The sequence below is a fragment of the Colletotrichum fioriniae genome, assembly GCF_027942845.1.
Source record: "Colletotrichum fioriniae strain IMI 355084 chromosome Unknown scaffold_14, whole genome shotgun sequence".
NCBI lineage: Eukaryota > Fungi > Ascomycota > Sordariomycetes > Glomerellales > Glomerellaceae > Colletotrichum > Colletotrichum fioriniae.
The window spans coordinates 1,364,214-1,388,470 of NW_027076850.1; the positions used below are offsets into that span (position 1 = coordinate 1,364,214).

The 24,257-nt window shown below is 54.4% G+C and overlaps 6 protein-coding genes across 6 annotated transcripts; 2 read left to right on the forward strand and 4 right to left on the reverse strand.

The window, feature by feature from the left end:
* Positions 1-882: 882 nt before the first annotated feature.
* N0V96_010483 (uncharacterized protein) lies at positions 883-4,261 on the forward strand (the record flags this gene model as incomplete). Its single annotated transcript, XM_053197072.2, has 4 exons — positions 883-1,201; positions 1,373-2,458; positions 3,373-4,062; positions 4,122-4,261. The coding sequence occupies 4 exons, from the start codon at positions 883-885 to the stop codon at positions 4,259-4,261; spliced, it is 2,235 nt and encodes a 744-aa protein (XP_053045561.2).
* A 2,215-nt stretch (positions 4,262-6,476) lies between these two features.
* Positions 6,477-7,024, reverse strand: N0V96_010484 (uncharacterized protein; the record flags this gene model as incomplete). Its single annotated transcript, XM_065758966.1, has 2 exons — positions 6,477-6,521; positions 6,731-7,024. The coding sequence occupies 2 exons, from the start codon at positions 7,022-7,024 to the stop codon at positions 6,477-6,479; spliced, it is 339 nt and encodes a 112-aa protein (XP_065612489.1).
* Positions 7,025-8,724: 1,700 nt separating this feature from the next.
* N0V96_010485 (uncharacterized protein) lies at positions 8,725-10,452 on the forward strand (the record flags this gene model as incomplete). Its single annotated transcript, XM_053197922.2, has 1 exon — positions 8,725-10,452. The coding sequence occupies one exon, from the start codon at positions 8,725-8,727 to the stop codon at positions 10,450-10,452; it is 1,728 nt and encodes a 575-aa protein (XP_053044567.2).
* Positions 10,453-10,745: 293 nt separating this feature from the next.
* Positions 10,746-11,915, reverse strand: N0V96_010486 (uncharacterized protein; the record flags this gene model as incomplete). The annotated part of the gene is made up of 1 exon (XM_053197923.2): positions 10,746-11,915. The coding sequence occupies one exon, from the start codon at positions 11,913-11,915 to the stop codon at positions 10,746-10,748; it is 1,170 nt and encodes a 389-aa protein (XP_053044568.2).
* Positions 11,916-14,162: 2,247 nt separating this feature from the next.
* On the reverse strand, positions 14,163-14,861 carry N0V96_010487 (uncharacterized protein; the record flags this gene model as incomplete). Its single annotated transcript, XM_053197924.1, has 3 exons — positions 14,163-14,289; positions 14,375-14,538; positions 14,622-14,861. 3 exons carry the CDS (start codon positions 14,859-14,861, stop codon positions 14,163-14,165), a joined length of 531 nt encoding a protein of 176 aa, XP_053044569.1.
* Positions 14,862-16,745: 1,884 nt separating this feature from the next.
* Positions 16,746-19,316, reverse strand: N0V96_010488 (uncharacterized protein; the record flags this gene model as incomplete). The annotated part of the gene is made up of 2 exons (XM_053197925.2): positions 16,746-17,029; positions 17,084-19,316. The coding sequence occupies 2 exons, from the start codon at positions 19,314-19,316 to the stop codon at positions 16,746-16,748; spliced, it is 2,517 nt and encodes an 838-aa protein (XP_053044570.2).
* Positions 19,317-24,257: the final 4,941 nt, after the last annotated feature.

Genomic DNA, 24,257 nt, shown 5'->3' on the forward strand with positions numbered 1-24,257 from the left:
AGGACCAGGACCGCAGTCGAGGTCGAGGAGAAGAACCCTCATGTTACTCTTTCGAGTACTTCATCTACACTTTACACTACTACTCTTTTTTACCCATCCGTACCGCTTATCCGTCTACCTCACTTAAACTCCCCCGGTCTTCCTTCATCTTCGTCTTTTGCCCCAGTCGCGCAAATCTGCCAAAGCCAGGCCATCGCATTCTCGAAACCACTCGGGTTCCGCTTCCGAGTATCCTCGTCGCAGTACCTGCCCATTCTCTTTCTTTACCCGAAGCTCGCTACTTTGCTTGGGTAGTTATTCAGGGGTAAAAAAAAAAAAAATCCGCCCCTCCCATCTTGTTCCCAAATCATCCTTACCCAGCTTGTACACAATTACACTTGCAGGTAGCTGGGAGCTCTCACTCACTTTCACTCTCACTCCTCTCCAAGGTGTGTGTGAGTGAGTGAGTGTGTCTACCCCCCTGCCCTCGCTTCTCCGATCTGGCGGCGCCGTAGTACGGCGACCTTGCATCTTGGTCTGGAGCCCATCCATCCATCCATCCATCCTTTTGCTTGCCTGCCTTGCCTTGCCTTGCTCCTCTTCTTTTCCCCAAAAGAATATCCACATTTTCTTTATCACAGAAAGGGGTCCCGAACTGGGTCTAGCACGCCTCACCCGCGTGATCCTCGTCGACTCCCAGGACTCCCAGGGGCAGCCAGGAACCACTTCTCACCACCCGCACCTGCCTGCACCTGGATGCCCCCAGTCCCCTGACAGTGTCAAGGTGCAAAAAATAAAAATACAGACGCGCCGCGCCTTGCCTTGCCTCACTTTGTTTTTTCCTCCTTCTTGCTTGTCACCAGTCAACTTAATACGTCGAAGCGTTTCTTGGACGAGGGACTAATGGGTCTTTTCTCTATGCAGCATCACCCCCACCATCAGCCCCAGGGTCACGCACCTACACAGCAGCAGCAGCAACATCTGCAGCAGCACCAGCAACATCCTCGACCCTCGAGCGTTGTTCATCAACAGCATCATCCCCAGGCCCAGTCGCAGCAGCATCCCTCCTACGCCTCCGCCGGACATCCAATTGCTCCCGCCTACCAGCAGCAGCAGAGCCAGCCATCCAACGCCCAGCAGCACTCCCAGGACGGCCTTCCCTACTACGCTCATCCGAGTCCCTACAGTACCCCAGGCGCGACAAGCGGATACACATCCGCTGGTGAGTTTTCCTTCTTTCCTTTGCTATCCTTACCTTGCTCTGCGCCTGCCACAAGAGAGTCGCGCGCAGAAGACGCGCCAAACACCGAGAAAAAGACGCGTCTTTTTGCCTCTTCTCTCTCTCTCTCGCGACAGCTTCAAAAGTTCACAACCGTTAACCACTGAATAGCAGACCAATCCGACATGATGGCCGCCGCTCAAATGCCGAGACCACCTTACCCTCCCATGTCCTACCACACACCTCAGTCGAACTCGCCCGCGTCGGTAGCCTCGCCTTCTCAACATGACCAGCACAGAAGCATCTACGGCCAGCCGCCGTCTCAACCTCTCCAGCAGCACATGTACTACCAGACGCCGCAAGCCCACTACCCGTCGATGCAGGCGCAACCCCAACAGTCTCCCTACGCGCAACACCAGGCCCAGACGCACCAGTCCATGTCTTCGCAGCCCAACATGATGATGTCTGCGCAGTCCCAGCAGCAGCAGCAACACATGCCCCAGCACCAGGCGCAACAACACCAGGCCCAGATGACCAACAGCCCGCGCGGCCAGATGAAGACGGAGCCCCAGGTGCCGCTGCAGCTCCAGAAGCCCCAGACGACTCCCATGCAACATCAGCAGCACCCCCAGAACGGCGCTGCTCTGAACACCCCTACAGGATCGACTCCTGGCGGTGTCAACCCCAACGCGGCGCCTGGCCCCATCCCGGCCACTACGCCTTTGGTTGTTAGACAAGATCAGAACGGCGTTCAATGGATCGCGTTTGAATACTCTCGCGACCGCGTCAAGATGGAGTACACCATCCGCTGCGATGTTGAGTCGGTCAACACGGACGAGCTCTCTGCCGAGTTCAAGACGGAGAACTGCGTTTACCCCAGAGCCTGCTGTCCCAAGGACCAATACCGAGGCAACCGCCAAGTATACGAGACCGAGTGCAACACGGTCGGATGGGCTCTTGCTCAGCTGAACCCTCCTCTGCGCGGCAAGAGAGGTCTTATCCAGCGCGCCGTGGACAGCTGGCGCAACAGCAACCAAGACCCCCGGCTCCGAAGCCGAAGAGTGCGCCGAATGGCGAAGATGAACACCCGGAAATCGGTTCAGGGCGGCCCTCACCCTGCTCACATGGGCGGCCCCAGTCCGCCAGGGATGGCTCAAGGTGCGGGTGGCATGGGCCCCGCGGGTGCATCAGCCAAGATGCCTGGAATGAACATGGGTCATATGCCGCACACCAACGCTCCGGGTGGAGGGGATGAAGTCGGTATGTTTCACCAGATGTGATTAAGAAGCCCTCCGCATCTGCAGCGTTTGCGAGCCCAGTCGTTGTTTGTTGTTGATTGTCGTTGCATCGCACATACACACCACTGCCCGGCACAACCCCCAAAGATCGTTGATTATGTGATACCTTTCCCCCCTTTCATCACCACCAGTCTTGTCGGCCGTGATCCTAGAGCGGACACGAGCTTCATCACCACCAAACACATACAAATTTTTTACCTCTGTGCCTTTATTACATTATTACTCTGCTAGTTGGTCAGACGTCTCGGGAATGGGTTCGTTGCACTTTTTTGTCATTTTTCTTGCGCTCCTCCTGTTGTTGTATAGCGCCGGGCTTTTTCGGCCGCATCAAAGCAACTTGCCACCACGATACAGCAAAGCTCGCCGCGGGTCGAGAGGGATTTCCTTTTCTCTACGGCACAGATCTGTACATTACCATAGTTGCGCTGCACGCAGTTGCTGCTGTTGCTGTCGTTAGTCACCTGACCCGAGTTTGTCGGGCAACAAGATGCGATGCCTCTTAGAAGAGACATCGGCAAAAAGTCGCATTGCTTAGCGTTTTTGGCATTCCATCCCCAATCCTTCTGCGTCCCAATAGCATGGCTTTGGATAAGGGAGGACTTTTTTTTCCCGTAAAAGAGAAAAATCGTCCTGCCTGTCCCAAAGACCTACTCTTATGCCACTCTTGTACCTCCAGAAAGAAAAAGCAACAAACCCATCCCGATCCTCCCTTTGTCGTCTTGAGCGTTTCGCGTTGCCGTTGGTTTGTGTTGTCAGGGTTGTCGATCAAACATGTTTACCCCTCCCACACTCCGCTCGTCTGCATACGTCCTCCCGAAACCAGTTTCCAATCTTTCTTCATTGTAACGTTGGCTGACATTTACTGTCTTGAAATAGGCGATGGCGAATACATGGACGAACACCATCACCACCACCAGGCCCCCGCTGGCCAGGAGGGTGGCGACGTCAGACAGTCGCAGGTCTTTTCCGGAAGCTACGGCGGTCACGGAGGCTACCCGGCACCCAGCTCCGGCTCGATGCCGCACATGGGCAGCAGCTCCCACGCAGGCGCCATCTCTGCCCGCCGCCACAGCCGTAGCGACAACGGCGAGCCCGAGGATCTGTTCCCCAACATCCCCGAGGCCAAGAAGCGCAAGTTCATCCTCGTCGAGGACAATGTCCGCGGTTCGCGTCTGCGTGTTAGAGTCACGCTCGACGGTGTCGATACCAAGGAGATTCCCGACTCCTTCCGCAAGGGCGCTTCCGTCTTCCCGCGGTCGTACTTCCCGCGCGAGATGCAGAGCCCACCGCCGTCCGCCACCGGCACCAAGTTCTTCCAGGAGGATGCCGATGAGGAGGACGATGGTGTTGAAGATACCGAGGGTCGTGGCTCCCGCCGAGGCCGTGGAAACAGCAAGTCCATGGTCAAGGTTCCTATTGGTGAGAACACCGAAGGCGAGGTCGCCATTCCTCGCATGAGGAAGAGTGTCCGAGGTAAGGAGGTGCGACTCAACGACCTCGGATACCGCATGGCTTGGCTGCAGAGCAGAGTGTTTGCGGGACGGACAGTCTTCCTCCAGAGAGCTCGTAAGTTTTTGTCATGTTGAGTTTGAGAAGAGAGTGAGTTAGCTGACATGAGTTATTAGTGGACTGCTACCGCAACAAGACGCGTACTGCTATCGAATCCATCATGCAGGATGTCAAGACGCTCGTTCCTCACTTTGAGACTCGTGTCGGCAAGCGGAAGTGGAACGAGAGAATGAGAAAGGGAGAGGCTGATGAGTAAATAACGTCTGTTGTTGAACTCATCCGCTCGACCTAGCGACTATACGTTTTACTAGTGTGGGTTTCTCACTACGCACATAACCGCATTCCTTTTTTTCGCCATGGACCTCAACATTCAGCATCATCAAAGCGAAAGTCACCATGACCCCCCGTCAAAACGTTTTCAGTGCTTTTCAATCTCGTTTCCGCACATCGTTAATACCGACGTCTCACGACCACACGCACACCGCACACAGCTACACGCAACAAAAAAGGGTGCCCATTTTGTATCATAACGTGCCCGGCACTACGACAAGTTTATAAAAAAAGAGAGGCTAGGACCAGGAAATGACGTAAAAAAGTAACACTCTACTTGCAGATGAGGGTAGATGGATTTCCTAGGTTGACGACTTGACGATGACAAAAAACAAAACTTTTCTTCTTCTCTACGATGGATGACGGATTTATCATTTACTTTTCCTGGAGGGTGGGAGGATGATGTTTTGGTCAGAAAAAAGAAGCATTTTGTCACGCAAAAAATTTCCGTTCCTTGACAAAGCAAAGAGTATACGGGCTTTGCTACGACGCCTTGGACCCCTACGACAAGATATGAGGAGGCTTTCTACTTTTCTTTTTTCTTCTTTTCTCGCGCGGCATCAGTCTGTTGATTTTTGTCAGTGGTTGAATCGTTTACATGGAAGGAGGCTGGATGGAGTGGAATGGAGTCTGCGACGCTTTTCCGACTGCCTCTCTCTGCTTCCTACTTCTAGGTACATTTTTTTTTCTTTTTCTCTGCTCTTTCTGGGGGTAGAAGGTGGTTTCATTTTCCGGTTTTTCTGATCCTCTCCTGCGACTTGACTCTTTTCGTCTTGTTTCTTTTCCCCCCCGATTCTGAGAGGCGTCGGAGAGCGTACTTGCTGGTAAGGATATGCTTGTTTCCCGGCGGGCATTTTGGGAAGTGCGGATGGCACATGTCGGATGATGAGATTTGTTGACGGTTTGTTCTCTTGGCCTGTTTTTTTTTTTCCTTCTCGGAGGGCAATGGGAATGAAGGGAATCATAGAATTTTGGTAGTTAAGAATCACTTCTTTCGGTTTACGTCTGTTCACTGTGAGCTTTGGTATTTGATATTTGTATGAGTTGCCAGGCTGATTGTTGATTACACGCAACACTGTATTCTCATCTACATCTACGCATCCTTCACCCCCTCGTCCTCCTTTCCCAACCCCCCATCCCTAGGCGGCGCCCTCTCCCCCCTCTGAAAAACGAACAACGCTTCATCTTTCCCCGCGAAACTCGGCAGCGGAATCTGTACCACCCTCACCCAGTCGGGCTGTTCTTTCGCCATATACTCCGCCATTGTCATCCCTTTAAAGCCCGTATACCCGTTCCCATTCTGCGTTCCGACGACGGCAATCGTATCGCCTTTATACGCCTCCACCAACCCGCGCGTGAAACTCCCTTCCGTCCCGCCCGCGACGGAGCCGCCTACGACGGGGTAGACTAATAGCATCACCATATCTTTCCCGCCCTGATGGGAGGTAAGAAAGGAGACGCCGTCGGAGGGGATCGTATCGGACACCCAGTTCGTCCGCCACTCTGATTGGAGGTTATCCACCGGGTACACCGTGAGGTTGTAAGCGCGGAGCATGTGCGTCCAGTACCCGTTCCCGGAACCAATGTCTGCTACCGCGCGGCCGGAGGCGAGCAGGCGGAGGATGGAGAGGGCTTCGTGGGAGGGTGTGGCGCAGCCAAAGTGGTGCATGAGGATGGGGAGGACGTGGTGGGATTGTAAGGGTTGGGAGGACGGGGGCCGAGGTATTGGAGGGAGAGGGCGGACCAGGACCAGAAGTCGAGGAGGGGTTGGGGGGCAGGGAAGTCTGCGGGTTTTTGCATTTGGGTAGGGAGGCGAGGTGGGGAGGGACGGGTGGATATAGCGGTGCGCGAGGAGGTGGGAGGCGGAGAGGAAGCGGAGGGAGGATTTTTTGGCGTTTGCGAGGTGGGATTTCAGGGCGTGCGGGGTGGAGGTTTTGGGGGAGAAGATTTGGATGTAGGATTGGATGTCGGGTTGGGGTGGGGGTCGAGCTGGTGTTTTGTTAGTTTTTTGTAGTTGAGATGAGGTTGAGGGTTGAGGGTGGTGATGGAGGAAGATGATGATGATGGAGAAAGGGGGGGCTGAGAGAGACGGTGAGGAAGTGGAGGATGAGAGGCAGACAACAGGGACTGATGTTGGAGGATTACTTGATGGGTTTCATGAGAGTGACGGTAGATAAAGGAGAGAGCTGTCCGAGAGGTGAAAAGGGGGGGTTTAGGTCGAGAAGAGCCTGGTGGTATCGAGGATGGGAGGAGGAAGCGGGAAGAATGGGAGTGTGTGTGTGTGTCGAGAACACTGAACTGATGCCAGAGAAGGTTGATATCTCGATGTAGGGAAAGTAAGGGAAAATATGCAGAACACAAAAGACAACGTGCATCAGAGACTGATCGAACATACCGGCTTCCCCTCCTCGTCGCGATACCACGCATGCAACCCGTTGACGCCGCCCATGCTGACCACACGCTGGACCTCGGCGAGGCGGACGGCCGTCATGGCGTGGTAGACGTAGGTGTCGCGTTCGGGAAGGTTGAAGGTGACGACGGTGGCGGCGTAGAGGTCGTTCTTGGCCAGGTGGTCGAGGGCGCGTTGGCGGCGGGTAGGGTCGCTTGCGTATTCCTCGGGCGTGAAGGGCGGGTTGGAGCCGACGCAGTAGGTGAAGGTGCCGTTTGGCTTGGGGGCCTTTGGAGGCATTTTTGGCGGGACTTCTTTCGGACGGGGAGAATAGGCGTGGACCGTATGGATCGTGGTTGGTGAAGTGAGGTGAGATTTGTGAGGGTTTAGTTCTGTGATGGTTGTGAGTGATGAGGGGTCAGACGTGAGGAATGAGAGATTTACAGAGACTCGGGATTTGAGATTTGTAGTACAGTCGTCGAGATCAGTCTCAGATCCAGATAATCTTGATCCTACGAGTTGTTGAAGAGGAAACCCCCCTACTGTGACTGATCGGAGTCAGAGGACGTTGAATGGTGGCCGGAAGGATTCCAGATTCGGACCCCCTTGTCGTCAGCGCTGGTGCCGAGTTTTCGGGGCCGTGGCCTCGGAGCGGACGGCATGTCGTCATTGGTTTTTGTTTCGGTGAGTGCTGAGGTCCCCGCTTTTCTCGGTGTGCCGGGGACGGTGTCAATGCGTTGATTTGACCGTCAATGGCACAGTACGGAGTTTGTGGATGGGGGTGTTAGCCGACCCGACGAGCCGACCAAATTTGGTTTCTTCCATAACGATTTTCTACTTAGTCTACATTCTAGAAGAGTGAAGACTATAGCCAATTTTCAATTTATAGAGAATAGTTTCTGTCATAAAAGTCGTCTGTAAACCCCAGGCTGGCAGCCAGTCTCTTCGGGCCCGAACTGGAACCAGAGTACCGGGACATCGGGGGCCAAATTTGTGTGCCGGATTCTCCACGACGAGGAGGCGGAGAAACGCGGAGAAATGCTGCGGCTCCAGTCTGGCACCTAGGCTATGCATACCCTAGATAGTCGAGTAATTCATCGGCTCAAAGTCTTGGTACACTTGACTCGAGGAGTCAAGCTAGCACTGCCAAGACTACTGATCAGAATCGACATTGCTGGACTTAAGCCTAGTGAATCGAGCCATCAGCAGAGTGCTCCCCCAAGGTCGAATTACAGGACGATGCCGTGTTAGTACAAAGCAACTTTTGCATGTTCGGCTGGGGCAAACAGGTGGTTCGGAACTCGGACGTTAACCAAAGCCAAACATCCTCCCGGCATCGCACCCCGTTCATCTGGTACCCCTAGTACCCTCGGGAGTTGGCCGCACTCAAAAATCCTAGAACCATTCCTCACGAGTCTTGTCAAAACTTCTCTATTTCTCCCCCACACCACTCAACCCCAAATCCCTCCGCAATGCTCCCCAAGTACCAGGGTAGGGCCGATTCTTGCGGAGCGTTTGCGGGGTAGTCCAACCCAGCTCATTGGATCGAACCTGTCATGCCATGTTACTCTGTCTCCATCAACGACAAATAAGCTACTGATTTTTTTCTTTCTTCTTCTTCACCATGGCCCCGGGCCTTGGCATCCACGGCTTTGGTACTACGGTAAACGACCGCTTCGGACTTCGTCTTTCTCTTGACAAAGTGACGTAGCCCACTACACCAGCATAGAGGCCATCCCCGGCCACCCCCGGCCGACCTTAGCCTCGTGGCATGACGCCGGGACCATCACCCTCGAGGGGTCGAGCCATGGTGGGCTTCATCTCGCAGCATGGAGAACGACCCAGAGGCCCAATGTCCGACCTTCTCCCGGGCCCGCAGCCCATCGCTCAAGTACATAATGGCCGAAGACTGCCCCGGTGACCTGACGAGACGACAGCTGCAGCGTATGCTCGTCAAGACATCGTCGGTCACCTCAACTTAGCTCCCGGACAACGACAACATGACCCGACTCAATCTGCTCGCCACTCTCTACACGGCCTGCGCCACGGTGTCCGCCCTGGTCCCGAGACAGGTCGTCCCGGCAAACACCACCACCGGCACCGTTCCCACTGTCGACCTCAAGAACGGCTCCTACTATGGCGTCTACAACGAGCCCCATGACCAGGACTTCTTCCTCGGCATGCCGTACGCCCAACCCCCCGTCGACAACCTCCGCTTCCGCGTCCCCCAGCCCCTAAACTCGTCCTGGGACGGCACCCGCAACGCGACGGAGTACTCTCCGCTCTGCTTCGGCTACGGAAGCGACACCTGGGTCCTCGGTAACCACGTATCAGAAGACTGCCTGACCATCAACGTCGTCCGGCCCCACGGCGTCGCCGCGGACGCAGACCTCCCCGTCGCGGTATGGATCCACGGAGGCGGCCTCACCAACGGCGGCAGCGCCGACCCGCGCTACAACCTCTCCTTCATTGTCGAGCAAGGCGTCCGCATGGGCTCCCCATTTGTCGCCGCCAGCATTAATTACCGCCTGCACGCCTGGGGCTTCCTGTGGAGCGACGAGATGAAAGCCGAGGGCGCGGGCAACCTCGGCTTCCGCGACCAGCGCCTGGCGTTGCACTGGGTCCGCGAGAACATTGCCGCGTTCGGGGGCGACCCGGCGCACGTCACCTTGTGGAGCGAGAGTGCCGGCTCCCGCAGCGTGGCGTCGCAGATGTTGGCCTACGGAGGGCGGGACGAGGGGCTCTACCGCGCCGCGATCCTGCAGAGCGGCACCGGTCTCGGGACCGACTTTGGCGAGGTGGAGGCGTCGTCGTCTGCGGCTACGTGGCAGGATTACTACGACACCATCGTCAACAAGACGAACTGCTCCGCGGCGGCTGACACCCTCTCCTGCCTTCGTAGCGTTCCGGCCTGGAACTTAAGCGATGTCTTCAACACCACGACCACGAACCCGGCCTTCACCGGCGTCGTCGACGGCGAGTTTCTCCAGGCTGCGCGCCACGAGCTCGTCAACGAAGGGAAATTCACGCGCGTGCCGCTGCTGATCGGCGCCAACTCGGACGAGGGCACGCAGTTTGGCGTAAAGGGCGTCAACACCACGGCGCAGTGGCAAGCCTACCTCCGCTCCGGCGGGGCGGGTAACCTCACGATCGAGGTCCTCTCGGCGCTGTACCCGGACATCCCGCGCCTCGGCACGCCGGCGACGCTGCAGGGCCGACCGAGCGGTGCGCAGGCGAACTTCGGAGCCATGTGGAAGCGCGTGAATGCGTTTGCGGGCGACCGCGCGCAGCATGGCCCCCGTCGTTTCTTTGCGCGCAATTGGGCCGGACCAAGGGGGAACCAGAGCGTGTACTCGTACAACTTTAACGTGCTCGTCAACGGCATGACGCTCGCTGAGGGAGTGAACCACTTCCAGGAGGTTGCGTTTGTGTTTAACAACACGGGTGGTTTGGGGTACGAGACGGCGGTGGCGGTGAATCCGTTTGAGGGGAAGCCTGAGACGTTCAAGGCGCTGGCGGAGATTATGTCGCGGATGTGGGTTGGGTTTATCACCAAGGGGGATCCGAATGCGAATGCTGGCGCAACGGGTGTGAAGTGGCCGCGGTATGATGTTGAGAACCCTGAGATCATGGGGTTCGATGTCAATGTTACCGACTTGGTTCATGTTCAGCCGGATACGTATCGCGCTGAGGCGGTTGAGTATTTGATTCAGAAGCTTTGGTCGTGAGGTCGTGGGATGGACGGTATGAAAGCAAGGAGGGGACGCCGGTAATCAAAATAGCTAATACATGATCACACCAATTATTCACGGTATGGACAACATCTGGTATTACTTAACGATACTTGGATTCACTATGACCTATCTCACTGAGCGTACCAAGGATAAATTGACTGCTACAGCTGAAAAGCTGGCCAACAGAACCCCGAAAACACCATAATTTTCTTTGTTACCCTGTACTTCATTACACCTACGAAACAGACAAACGAACACCTATCATTAACACTCCAACAGAACCGTGTCTAAGCTCGGACCTTGCGGAAGGTCGTCGGGTACGGCTTCAGGATGTAAGTCGGGGTGTAGGTCGGGTCCGCGGTCACGGTGATGGTAGTCGTGCGAGTGACGGTGTCATCAGGTGCCGTGGTGGAAGTGGAGGAAGCAGAGGAGGTGGTGGAGGAGGAGGAGCTTGAGCTGGTGGTGGTGGTGGCGGCAGTTGGCGTCACGGTGACGGTGATGGTGCCGATGCTGGAGGAGGTGGCAGACGATGTGGCAGACGAGGTGGTCGACGAAGTGGTCGACGAAGTAGGAGTCGCCGTGCTGGAAGCGGTTCTGCTGTGTCTGCCCTTGCACCGCAAGCGACGGGTGCGAGGGGGCGGCTGGGCGTAGTACTCATCATCCTTCTCCTCCGTCTCCTCCTCTTCATCCGCAGAGGGCTCGACAGTGCTAGTCGGCACATATAGCTGTCTGGGCTCGAGGGTCTTGCTGGCCCACGGCTTCACCAGACGCGCAAGCTTATGAGGGCAGTCTTCGTGCGTGCAGAGGTAGGAATCGGCGTCCTCATATGTAGAGGGCTCGGCGGTGGCAGTCTCTACGACCAGCTGTCTGGGCTCGAGGGTCTTGGTGGCCGCCATACTCGCGATCTTGGCCTTGCGCGAGCGCCTCTTGGGACAGTCTTTGTAGGCATCGGCGTCCTCTTCGTCAGCGGAGGGCTCGACGTCGCCTGTCTCCTGCTGCTGCCTAGGCTCGAGGGTGCGGGGAACCTCCATCTCCTTGGGGCACTTGTTGTGCGTGCAGAGGGAGGAGGACTCGGTGCTCTCATCCGCCTCATCGCTTCGCTGCTCACGCGCCTGGAGGGGGGCAGTAGGCTGAGGGGCATCTCTCTTGACAGCAGCGGTCTTGGGTGCCGTTGGCTTGATGAGCTCGTAGTGGGTCTCGACGATGATGGGTAAAGTAGGGGGTCGCTTGGCGGTATTAGTCTTCTCCCCTACTTCGGCGGTCGTAGTTTTATTCCCCTTTCCCTTCTTCTTCATGTTGAGGATCTCGAGGATGAGCTTAGGGGGAATATTCGCGAGGGAGGAATCCTCGGCCACGGCTGTGGTTGTCGGACGCGGATCCCTGATGGTGTCGGCGTTGATGAGGGAGGGCCCGACAGAGACCAGTAGGATGCCGGCCAAGAAGGTGATGTTTTTCATCTTGAAGGTTTTTCGTGGAGTGATTCTGGTATACAAGACAGATGAAGTCACGGTTGTGAGAAGTTGACAGAGGAAGCAAGGGAAGAGGGAAGAGTCTGGCAGAAGATGGGCTTATATACATTGGTGGGAAGAAGCGGGTTCAAGCTTTCGAATAGAAAATTCGTTGAGAAGTCCACAAGGTTGCTTTCCCAGACTCAGCCTTTTCAAAGGAGTGGCCGAAACGGTGCTTAGCGGAGCAAGGCCGTCAAGGCTCTACAAATTCCATTTGCTACCTATCTACAAGCGAAGCTCCAGGATTGGAGCAGCGTATATGGATCTTACATCATAGGACAGATCAGGGCATCACAAGAGGGATATGATGGAGAAAGGTTGTCAAAGGCATTCCGACGGGACAGAGATCTTCGGGACATATATCGTTTTTCGCTTCCAGGCAGCCAGACGGTTTGTGACTCTCAAGATGATAGGTTCTCGATGTTAGAGACCGGTTGACACCATTGTAGTCACGACAATTTGAGTTTTGTGGCGGACAGGATTCGTCAGATCATCAAACTCGACAGACTTCGTGGCTTGATTGATGCACTGGTGACTTCGTAACTTCAAGGCGAAACTTTATATCTTCGATTTCAGACTACGAACATTCTTGCATCGCTTTCTGTTCCCTTCAACCTCCCGTTTTTACCCGCTATTGAAGCTATGCGTGAGCCGCTCCGTCATCAACCGCTATGGCTTCATCAATAGTGAGAGTACGCACTACAGGTCTCCAGCGATCACAAAGAACGATTTGAGAAACCTTCCTGTGGCCTAATTGGAGATGGAGTATCAAGAGGTGGAGCTTGAAACCAAGGAAAGGACAAGAATTCGTTTTGAGGCTGACGAGAGCTCACATCTCCGCAAGGATGATCTTTTGCCGTTCTTATGCTGCCCCAAATGGTACTTGGCAGGTTCCGAACTGTTACCGAGGAACACAGTGGTCGAGTAGGAGGCGCGAGGTTGGAAAAACCCAGCAGAGCTGCTCTCTTACGGAGTTGCATAGTCTTGCTGTGGGATTTCCCCCGCTGATAGCTTCTATGAGGCCATTATATGCGGCAAGCAATTGGTCAATCGGCACTAGTCCTAAGGCCGGCTGTATATTTGATACCGAAGGCCAAATATGCTGCCTGGAGGCTGAATTTGAGGAGTAATACTTGTGTAAAGATGGAGTGAATTGTTTGGGCCTTGCGAAGAAAATTCCCGCCATGAAAAGAACTAGTGGGCCTTGGTGTACACAATCCTTTGACTCCATGATATATTGTGAAGAGACCAGGCCCATTCCAAACACCTAAGAGACTTGAAACTTTCATCATGATATGTCTTCAATGTAAAGAAATGATCTCAGGCAAGGGGCCAATGCATTTGTCAAAGAGGGGAAGCATCCAGCTTCTAGAGCGCATTAAGAGCAGTACTACGAATCAAGACGCACATCTTAGACCGAAGTGGTCATCTTTTGTGTATTATGGAGAAGAATAATTACAGAGTGATACCTGGTGACACCTTGGGACAAGGTTCTATTGCGATCCCCGATATCATTAAAAAGAGGAAGGGAAAGGGGAACCAGACTACGACCGCCGAGGTGGACGAGAAGACAAATCCCGCAAAACGACCTCCTACTTTTCCTATTATCTCAGAGACCCATTAAGAGGTCAGTAAGCCTGTTGGGATAAAATAGGTGGGTAGGTAGGTAAGCGGTTTATGCCTGTGCAGGCGGACCCTTCCACCCACTTGCACCCATAAAGGGATCGCGGACTCTCTCTGCTGACGTGTATATCAAAAAAGCCGAAGGCACCCAAGACCGGTGCTCTCGAGGAAGAAGCTCCTCAAAGACGGCAAACCAAAAAGACAGGACTGGGAGGCTCAACCCCTCCTACGAGGGACCTACGAAGATCTCATACATGTATATGACACTATTGAATATCGATGCAAGGGTTTTCCACGAGACACAGACTCGTAGCCCATGAGTGCGGAATAGTTCAGTGACGACCTGATATTCCCCATAATCTTAAACATGAGCCGGTGATGGTATGAGACAGATTTGTTGACTATAGAGGGTATCATGCTTGTTGCATGTTTGTGAGAGTGAACATGGACGGGCCTGGTGGTGACTCGGACATATTCATTTAGGGACCCCAGGGCGGCACCTCAACAGCAAAGCGGGCGTGGTTACTGGAAGATGTCAGTTGCTTCTACCTGAAGTAAGAGTACTTTTGTCACTTACTCTGCGTTCTTAACCGCCTTTTCGGGATCTTCAAGCGCGAATTGCTTGCAGTAGTCGACATCATACCCGTAGTCAGTCGTTCCCAACACATCTCGCATGTGCGTCGCCTCGTGGATAATGGTACTATCAGAATCTCAGTCAGACACAGCCATCTTCCTCACGATTATGAGAAGACACAGGTGCCCTCAAGGTCAGGACATGAACTCACTCCCACTGATTCCGATGCCGTCCAGCAGGCGGAAGCATCGCCTCATTGAAATACACACTACAAATTCTGACGTCGCCGTACGTCCCGCCAATAGTCGCGTAGACAGCGGTGCTGGTACACGAGCAATCGTATGAAAACGTCGTGGCCAAATCAGGCGCGAATTTCTGTTTTCAACAACGTCAACTCTCAAGCCCATCGCGTTTCTCTCTTTCTTCCGATGAGACTGGGAAGCCCCGCCAAGACGCACCTTGAAAGCCGTCAACACGCGGTTATAGCGGTCGGTGCTAAACGTGCCGTACCACGTCGTCTGGACATCGCTTCCGTTGGGGTTATCCTCCAGATGCTCAATCGCCGCAAACGACTTGTTCGTCGCCCGCTCGATGGCCGCTTCGAGGGTAACTATTTGGGCGGCGGTGCAGGACTTGAAGGTCGCGGCTAGGGTGCCGGACACGACCGACAGGAGGCCTAGCAGGTGAGAGATCCTCATCTTGTCCTCTGGTCTTATCTTATCCTAGGTCCACAGTCCGAAGAAGAAAGCTGTTTACGACGTTGAAATTGAGTCTACATCTCTTACAAGATCGAGGATTCGCGAAGCCTTTATGTGTAGAAAAACGGATGTGGTATCATGTCGCTAATTCTTGGCAGACATGCATTAGGAAGGTACAAGATTGCCGGCTTCCATCCCCCCCTCTATACTTTCCTTTACAAGGTAGCGAACCGCGCAGGGATGCATTATCTCGTATTTTCGCGGGAGAGTTGCATGTCGATTTCTGCATGGGTTTACTTCAACATCACCTGTCCATCGCTGAAAAGTGGTTTCCCGACAATGCACAATCTCAGTAGAATTTGGGCACATTCCTTAAGAAAATCACCCATTTTTCAATGATCACTTCATCTTCCAGCAAGCAGGACCCAGGAAGTTGTTGGAAAACTTGCAACTCGTGGGCGGGAAGTAAAAGATGTAGTCATCGCATCCAACCGTTTCCTTCCCCGATCAGTCTGATAAATAGCCCAGTCATCTCGCGGTATCGATCTCAAGGCCAAAGATCTGTAGGTCCTTGACATTGGGGATAGCGCAGAGTTCCTCCATCTGCGCGATACGCTTCTCTTTTCACGTTGGGATTCCAGCATATCTGCGACAAAGGCGTAGATTGTAAAGAGGGGGGTCTCGGGCGCCCCGGAGGTCCCGCATCCGCCTCCGTATATTCGCAGACCCACCCACACCCGGCCGGAGGGCGGCGGGCCTCCCGGATCAGAAAGCCTTTACGCCTATCTCCCAATCTGGCACTGTTTCCATCTGGCACCTTATCGAACAGAGCATTATGATCGTCTACTTTACACCAAAGCTCCAGGGAAAAGCGTCGCGTATCACGGGACATGCCTCTATTTCCACTACCCTCACGGCTTTCAAACCCCTTTTTACATGGAAGAAGTCAACAGGACTCAAGTGCCGGCAATTCAAGGCAAGATCAAAACAGACCCCGAAGTAGAATCTACCAAACAGCCAAACATCCGAGGGCAAAAGGTACCTGAGTACTGTACAATTGTACTAGCCATCATAATTTGGCAGGGAGTATTTCCACAGATGAAGCCCCTCCCCGGCGTGGATTCCAAATCCTCATAAACCTTAGCAAATCAGTCGCTTTCGCTGCCTCAAACAGGTTGTGACACCTCACTTAATCCCACCTGCGAAAAATTCAGACTGACTACGCAAGGCTTCTATCCATCCAAATCGAGGGCTGAAGAGAGAGCAAATCATTAACGACAAGTCGTCAAATCCAAAGTGACGCCTCTCAAGCTTATCCCGCAACGCCTCCTCCCCCAACCCGCTCCAAGAAGCCGGCCGGCTGCACACCTCCGGCCCAGACCAAACACCACAAAACCCCTCACCCACGAAGCTAACCTCCGCACGTCATGGTGTTCGCGCGAACTCTAAGACCAGTTCGCGCAAACCACCTCACGAGACCAATATTTCTGGGCCCTCTAACCCCCCAAAACCTCTGGTCTCGCTCCTTCAGTCCTTAGAGACCCCGTTCTCCTTTGCGGAGGCGTCAATCGTTCGTGGCCAAGCAAGTAAAAAGTGGATGGGATGTATCATATGCAAAACCAATGGTATTTTCATCTCTGGAATTGACCTGATAGCCGCTTAACCCAATCACGCCACATGTGAAAGTCATAAAGATCTCTCGCTTTCCCAAATCCGTGAAAAGGAAATAAGACAAAAAGATGTATAAATTCAATGAAAAGATACGCTTCTCGCTTTCAAGGGCTCCTCGTCCAATGCTGCCGTTAGATAACCAAACCTCCGCGCATACAACTATCATCATCTCCTGCTACATGCTTCCTCTTACATCTTCCTCCGCCGTACTAATCAGCCCTCAATGGCGAGTGTCTCGCGGTCACGCTCTCGGTGGCGGTGGTGGTGGTCATCACGCCGCCTTGACTCGTCCTCATACTCGTCTTCATCTCGACGATGTCTGCGGTGGCGCTCTCTGTCGCGCTCCTCGTCGTACCGGTCATCATCGCCGTCTTCTCTTCTGTGGTGACGGTGCTTCCGCTTGTCATCATCTTCACCATCGCGATCACGTCCACGATCCTGGTCCCGGTCGCGATCACCACGGTCCCGGTCCTTGCCAGTCTCTTCACGTCTCCGTTCTGTTCCACAAATTAGTCCATGCCAGAGCAAGTGCTTCTATTTTCCCAACATACCTCTCAAGACCTGTGTTGCGGCGGCATAGGCCTGAATCTCCTCCTTGCTGAGAACGCGAAGGACAATGACGAAGTCATCTCTGACTTCGAACCGCTCCTTGCCAACGGTCAAGGCCTCAGGGTTGACGATCTTTCGGCTGATCTTGGTCCATCGGGCACCAGGAGGAACTTCTCTCAGTTTCTTGTCATCCTTGTGAGGTGCCACACCCTCACGAATTGGGTTGTCCTCTTCGGGGTACTTCTTAGGTGCCTTTAAGATACCCTTGAGAGGCTTTGCGTCTGACTTGTCGCGAGGCGGAGACACAACGCGGACCTGCTTTTCATCACGAGGTGGTGTGAGATCGCGGTCTCGGTCGCGATGTTCATCTCTGGATGAAGCAACAATTGAGTCGGCTGAAGGGAGTGAGACGGGCGATTCTCTCTTTGGTGGCGGTGACTCCTTCTTGGGTGAAGGTGTGCGTTCCTTCGGCTCTTTGTGTGGCTCGCGGAACGGAAGATCAGCATATGTTTGCTTGTCTAATCTATCATCTCTTTCAGATCGTTCGGGCCTGTCCAATCGATCGGATCGTTCGTATCTCTCAGACCGTTCTGGACGTTCTGAGCGCTCCGACCGGTCCACGCGGTCTGCACGGTCTGATCTGTCAATAGGAACAGGAACCCTTTCTGGCTTATCATCCTTCATGGCCGCTAGTTGCTCCTTCAACTCCCGAATGTCGTTGGTGTTGGTAGGATTAAAGCCAATCTGCCGCTTCGGGCGTCTCGACTTTTGCTCGTCATCTTCTGGGGATGCATCTCGTTGTGTAGCTGAAGAATCGCCCGTGAGCTTGGCTTCAGCATCCCGGCGGTTGCGGTCGCGATCACGCTCTCGGTCACGCTCTCGATCGCGCTCCTTTTCACGCTCCTTTTCACGATCACGGACATCTGCCTCTTGCTCGGCGGCAGCTCTGCGAGTCTCGACAATGACGGGTGCACGGTCGCGAGGGTCCCGAGACTCCTCCCGAGGCTTGTATCTCTCGGCAGCACGAGCTCCAGGATCTTCCTCATCATTTCGGCGCCGGGGCTCCCGGGACTCTCGCTCCGATTTTTCGGGGCGCTCGTCCTTCTCCTTTTCCTTCTCCTTCACGGCCGAGCCAAGGCCAATTGCGGTGGCGGCAAGACCAAGCCCTGCACTTAACTTATCACGCAGGCGCTTCTTCTCGGCTTCATCCTCATTAGCTGTGCTAGTCCGCCGCAGATGGCGATCCTTGTCAGTTTCGAGGCGAGCTGAGTCACGCTTGGAGCGATCCTTTTCGTCACGACGCTTGGATTCATCATCGGATCCTCTCTTAACATCCGGAGGAGATGTTCGATGACCACTTCTAGACTCTGGTCGGTGGCCGCCGCGCGACTCTGGCCTATATCCAGTGCGGGAGTCTGGGCGATAACCATTTCGAGACTCGGGTCGTGCCTCTCTACGTCGGTCCTCGAAGTCGCCGCCAACGGGAGCTGAGTCTGTACGGATACCGAAACCACGGCTGATGACTCCATTGTCGTAGTAGTCACCACTGCCATAAATGGGATCGTACTTGCGATCAGGCTCCCGAGCCTGTCGCTGAGCCCGATCATCATCGCGACTTCGGTAGTAATCCTCGTGATGGCTGGATCGAGGAGGCCCCTCATTATACACGGATACAGGCCGCCGAGAAGCAGTTGCTCCTGCGACAGTCGCTGCCGCTACGGAAGTTGCTGCGGCGACATCCATGGAAGAAGGGATACCACCAGTAGAGCGTCGGCTGGTCGGGCTTGGGGGCACTGGTAGGTGGACAGGCGCCGCAGGGGCTGCCGGAGGAATCGAGCTTTGTGCCGGGTCGTATACGTTCGTGGAAGAGCGATTGATTTTATCCAAGCCCCAGGTGGTGGGCGGAGGGCCTGCTCGCTGTCGTCCACCATCGTATGCACGACTGGTGCTTTCAGTCGTCGTAACATTAACACTCGGTCGGTAATAGCCACGATCGATGCTCTCTCGCCTGCGTGATCGTGAAGGAGGTCGGGTGTGATCCAAATCGTATCGTGCCAAGTCGCTTGGTGTAGTATACTCGTAGCCATCCGTGCCGCCAATGTCGACTGGAGCATTTCCATGGCGGGAAGTATTAGTATAAATGGCCGACGACCTCGAAGGGCGGTATGAATCGTGCCTAGACGGTGTAGGATCGAGGGTTCGCTCGCGCATGCGGGTGAATTCTTCGTTGTCCATGGTTGCGCTGTAAGAGCCACCGCGGTGATGGCTTCGGGAACGTATGGATGACGCAGGTTGCGTATAAAATGTCGAGTCGCTGGAGCGATAATCATCGCGGGTCGGGCTGCTATGTCTGTTGCTCGACGAATGGTGCGATGATGAACTGGCCTGCGGCGGTCGAGTGGTCGTAGTCACAATGACTGGGCGGGCAGAGGTAGAGTCGAGGGTCGATGAGCGATGAGAGCGATTGCGGCTGGCTTCTCTCAGGCCTGGGCCGCGGGCGAGGGGGTCTTTGGTGACTGCATAGGTAGTGGTCGTGGTCGTCGGCGTGCCGGAATGATGGTTTCGAGAACTGCCGGAGGCATATCTCGTCGAAGACGTGGGCATGACATGAATATCACCCCCATACATGGAACTGTAGCCAATGCTGGTGGGAAGCGAAGCCCTCGCAGGATTGAAAGTCGGCGACCGCGGCCTCGCGGTGGTGTACCGCGATGACGAGTAGCGGTGATCCATGGCAACGTTGAATAGTCGAGTCGTCGACAAGTTGTGCTACTTGTGGCTATCGCTTGTCGCCGCCGAGGTGCTTTCTCTTCCGGATGAGTTGGATGAGGCAGAGTGCTCGACGCCTCGAGGGTGCACGTCGAGGAAGGAGGATGTGGTGAGGAGGGGCAGTCGGGAATTGGGTTGGGCGCTGACCACCTTGAACAGATGGATATGAAGCGGGACGGCCGTAGCGGCAAGACGCACGTCGCAACCACGTGAGGAAATCCGCCCTAAGGAAATTTGGTCTCGTCTTCTCTCACTTTCCCAATTTTTTTTCTTTCCCCTCTTGGTCGCTTTGACTTGGAGGTGCTTTGGCGCCCTTTTTCGGGCTGTCGCTTGTTTGGGCGTCGAGGTGTCTCACTTTGTTGTCTGATTTTGGGTGATAGAGCTACCAAGTGGACGGTGCCCTATTGTGTTCTTTTTTTTTTCCCCCCTTTGCACAGAGAGTGAAAGAGAGAAAGAGGAGGGGCAACTCGTTGGGATACCCGCTGAAATGGGATGTGAGGTGGATTCTTTTTGGTTGATGAGAGATGGCGGGGTCCCGGTCTCCTCTCAGATCACTTCAGTTTGCTCTCTTCCCGTTCCTCTGGTCGTGTTTGTAGTGGAAGGCCCCCCGTCAAATGGGTTGGGTCAGGTCGGGTTCTTAGGTCGGGCTAACAGGTCGGGCTGGAGTTGGGTGGACTCTGTCGTCGGATCGCTGTCGAAACGTCCCAGTCTGTCTGTTGTGGACTGTACTCCGTAGTGGAAATCCAACTGCATGCATCTGCAGTACCGTAGGAAAAGAGGGGCGAGTCAGCTTTGTTAGGAGACTCAAGTAAATGTTGAATGGGCGGGCGTAGTCTCAAAAATAGGATGAATGAATCCATGCAAGGTCTCCATATGGTTCCATACACTGTGGATGGTTGTGCCGAGTATAGACCATACGCATGGCGTGTTTGTGCGTACAAGAAAGATGAGGTGAGGAAGTGGGATGTGTGTATGTAGGAGGAAGGGAGAATTACCTACCAAATATTGTAGTACAGAGATAACGTCACTAGGCTGAGGCATCCGAGAAACGCAAGAGAGAGAACCAGAAGAGAAGGGGGGCAAAAGTTGGGCAGTGGTTGAAGACACTGCGACGTCGAGCATTCTGGGAGGGGGATTATCCCGGGCGCAATGACGGAGGGAGGAGTCGACTGATCCCTGTCGACTCAGCAGCAAGGATCGCGGGGGGTTCGCTTTGATGATGGATTTTGATGGATGGATGCACTGGGGCCCTCTCCAGGCCGTGTACGGAGTACTCTTATCCCCTTGGGAGCATAGAATTGGATGTCAGGGAGACAGTCAGCAAACAATGGGACAATACGACTGGTTGCCCGAGAGCTTGTCTTCGGTGTAGCGGGGAACCGGCCGTAGTGTATCCGTACAAAAGTACGGAAGTACGGAAGGCGTCGTGTCGGTGGTATCGGTACGGGCGCTGGCGAATTCTGCGAAAACCAAAGACTTGGGTGATAAGGCCAAGGATGTCACTTTGTCGAACGGTGTAGTGTACGGAGTACTCGAGGGGCACAATGTTCCTCCAGTAGGGGTCTTCGGAAGATGGCGAGTGGCTGCGGTTATCCGGACTTGACGACGGCTGGTCGCTTCTCGTCGTGACAAGGCTGCATGTAGGTAGCGCAAATGCCAAAGAGCATCTTCTTCTCGGGTGCTGACCTCTGCCCGTGAAGTATCGCAAATGATCGCCAAAAGTATTTGGTTGTACCTTGCCCCAAGCTGACAAGAAAGAGTGGTAGAAAATGGGCGGACGTGCGTCAACGTCAATGCCAATGCCTTGAGGTAGCGCCGCCGTCAGTGACGGGGCAGCCAACGAGATGACGGCAGACTAATAACACCAGTGCCGGGTGGCATGGCCTTTTCCTCCCACTGTTAGGTAGACTTCTTAGCCCACCACAGTAACAGTCAAGCGTGTCGACAGCTGGGTTGACAATCAGCCACAGAGCCTAAGTATCCGTAGTTGAAGGTGCTCAGACTCGAGGTCGAAGAGTCAGGCCAGTCAGAGGGTACATGCAGGAGCGGTTTGCTTGGCTAGGGCCGTTTCGTCTGCAGTGCAGATGGTTCTCACAAAGTTCAGATGAAAACCAGGCGGACGTCGCATGAGACGGGGGGATTTCTGGAGTTGACATGCAATTCCTGTCTCGGTGTCTGCTTTTCTGTGGCCCGTGGTCCTCAATCAGGCACAATAGCAGAAAGCCAAATTTTGCTCGGAGGATTCGTTGTCAAAATGTGAATGTCGAGAGGGATTGTGGCTTTCCAGCTGGCAGGATCAAAAGGAGCATTGCTCCGTACCGAAACATGCAACCTGTTGTAAGTGACAGTTGATTTGTTGGCAACGAAGTTGCTTGCTGACCGCTGACGTCTCGGGATGCGCAATGGAATGTGCCCTCCAAGGACAATGATGATGATATTGTGCAGAGGACTACGGAGTAGGTACACAGAAGATAACATGGATGGCCGCCTCGATCCAAAGTGCAAAGGCGTCCCGAGACAAGGGAGAGGCGAGAGCGCAGGTGCCGCGGAATGAACTCAGCCAAGATTGGTGTAATTATTCCGACCCAAGGGTCCGACCTGATGGCGTTGGCTCAGGAGAGTGAAACTTCAGGTAGCAGAGCCTTCCCGCGGAGGGATGTGAGACGGTCCTCCGTACCTTCAAGGCGAGGCAAAGAACCCTGCCATTGGTGTGAGCAAGCATGCAGTTGACGGGTTGATGGCTGTTGGCAAGGTGTTGATGGTGTGCAAAACGGTCGCTCTCTTGCCGTTTTGGGAAGCCGGTTGTCGTCCATGTCGATCACGGCGATGACGTCCTGCTGGGCTGGACGTGGATCAGGACTGAAGAGCTAACGTGAGGCCAGGATTAGGACCATACCTACCGGACTGATCGGTCAGAGTCTGGCGCTTCTCAGGCACGGCGAAGTTTCCAATCCTAGATTTTCCGTCTTCCAGGCAAGGTATGAAGGGTCTGGGCCTCGTTTCTCCAGCGCTCGGTGGAATGGCTCTGAATACCTCATTCTGCTGTTGCCGACTGATGAAGAGAGATCCAGCTGTGATAGTACATCGTCAGGAGGCGGAACGGGAGAATCTATGCTGGGCCGATCAGGGACGCTCAATCCCGAGATTCCATTTGTCCAAGATCCTTCATCCACTCGAATATCGACGTCGCAATCCGTCTCTTCTGCGGGCTGAACGAAGTATGGTCCATTTGTCTGAGGTTCGACGGCGCCGGACTGGATGCTAAGGCCTAGGACAGGGGAACTGCTCGGGGTCCCTGACTAATAGATACGGTCGGTCGCCAGTGACAACTAGAAAGGCAGGCGGGAATTTGACCGACGTCAGCGTCAGCGGAAATGATGGTGACTGGAGCTGAAAGTTGTGTTAGCGCGTGGTGACGACGGGGAGTTTGGCCGAGGGACGTCAACGTCCCCCCAGGACCGTTCGGGACGGTTGGCGAATTATTGTCTTTGGCTAGGAATGGCCTGTACTGGGGCTAATGGAAGATGCTGTTTGGTGCATAAACATGAACACGTAGGGAGCCCACGGCTGCGTTCTCTTTTCCCCTCGAGTCCTTCTTCGTTTGCATCGATCAACCGAGTTGGATGTCACAGAAAGAAATTGCTTCATTTACAGCTCCAAGAGGCCAGAAAGTCTAGACCGCGCCGTCGTCATGCTTGAAGATGGGCCATCTTGAGAAGGCAGGAGGAACCTCGGGACTGGTAAGTTCGCTCTTGCTATTGGAATCTGAGGTACCAGGGTACTTTTCAATCAGGTTGCTTTGTCAGGAAACTTAAGAAAGGTACGTATTACTTAGGGAACCTACACAGTAAGGTACCTTAGGTAAGGTAGGTTGAATGGAAGGGGAGGAACGTTCAACAGAGAACGGGAGGGCAGGAGCAAGCCAACGACGTACCGCTCCGTCGATGGTTCATTCAAACTTCAACGGTTCATCACAGCCAGAAAGACGTTGATGTTGCGCCCTCCCAGATTCCTTCAACATCGAGAAAGGCAATGCGCCCCTCCAAACTTGCACTCGCGAGCTTCAGAAAACAATACCGGCCTGTCACTATTGGTTGCCTCGTCGCAGTCTCTGTTGCTTGCCACACGCTCATCCTCCACTTCTCAAACCTTAACTACCACGATCCCTTCCTCTCGCGGACATTGAGGCGCCCATTGTCGTCCAACGTCGCCTGTCGTGTGCTCCACCGAGCCGGTAATCCGACATTTGACTCCAACCATGTCCATGTTCAAGTGGATGTCTCTGAGCGACCTTTCACAGCCCCTGGCCCGTCGGGCTCAGTCCCATACATCGGGTTCCAGTGCCAGTTGCAAGACCCTACTACTCTGGAGTCTGTAGTGTACACTCCGAATGCTGTGGCATTGTCT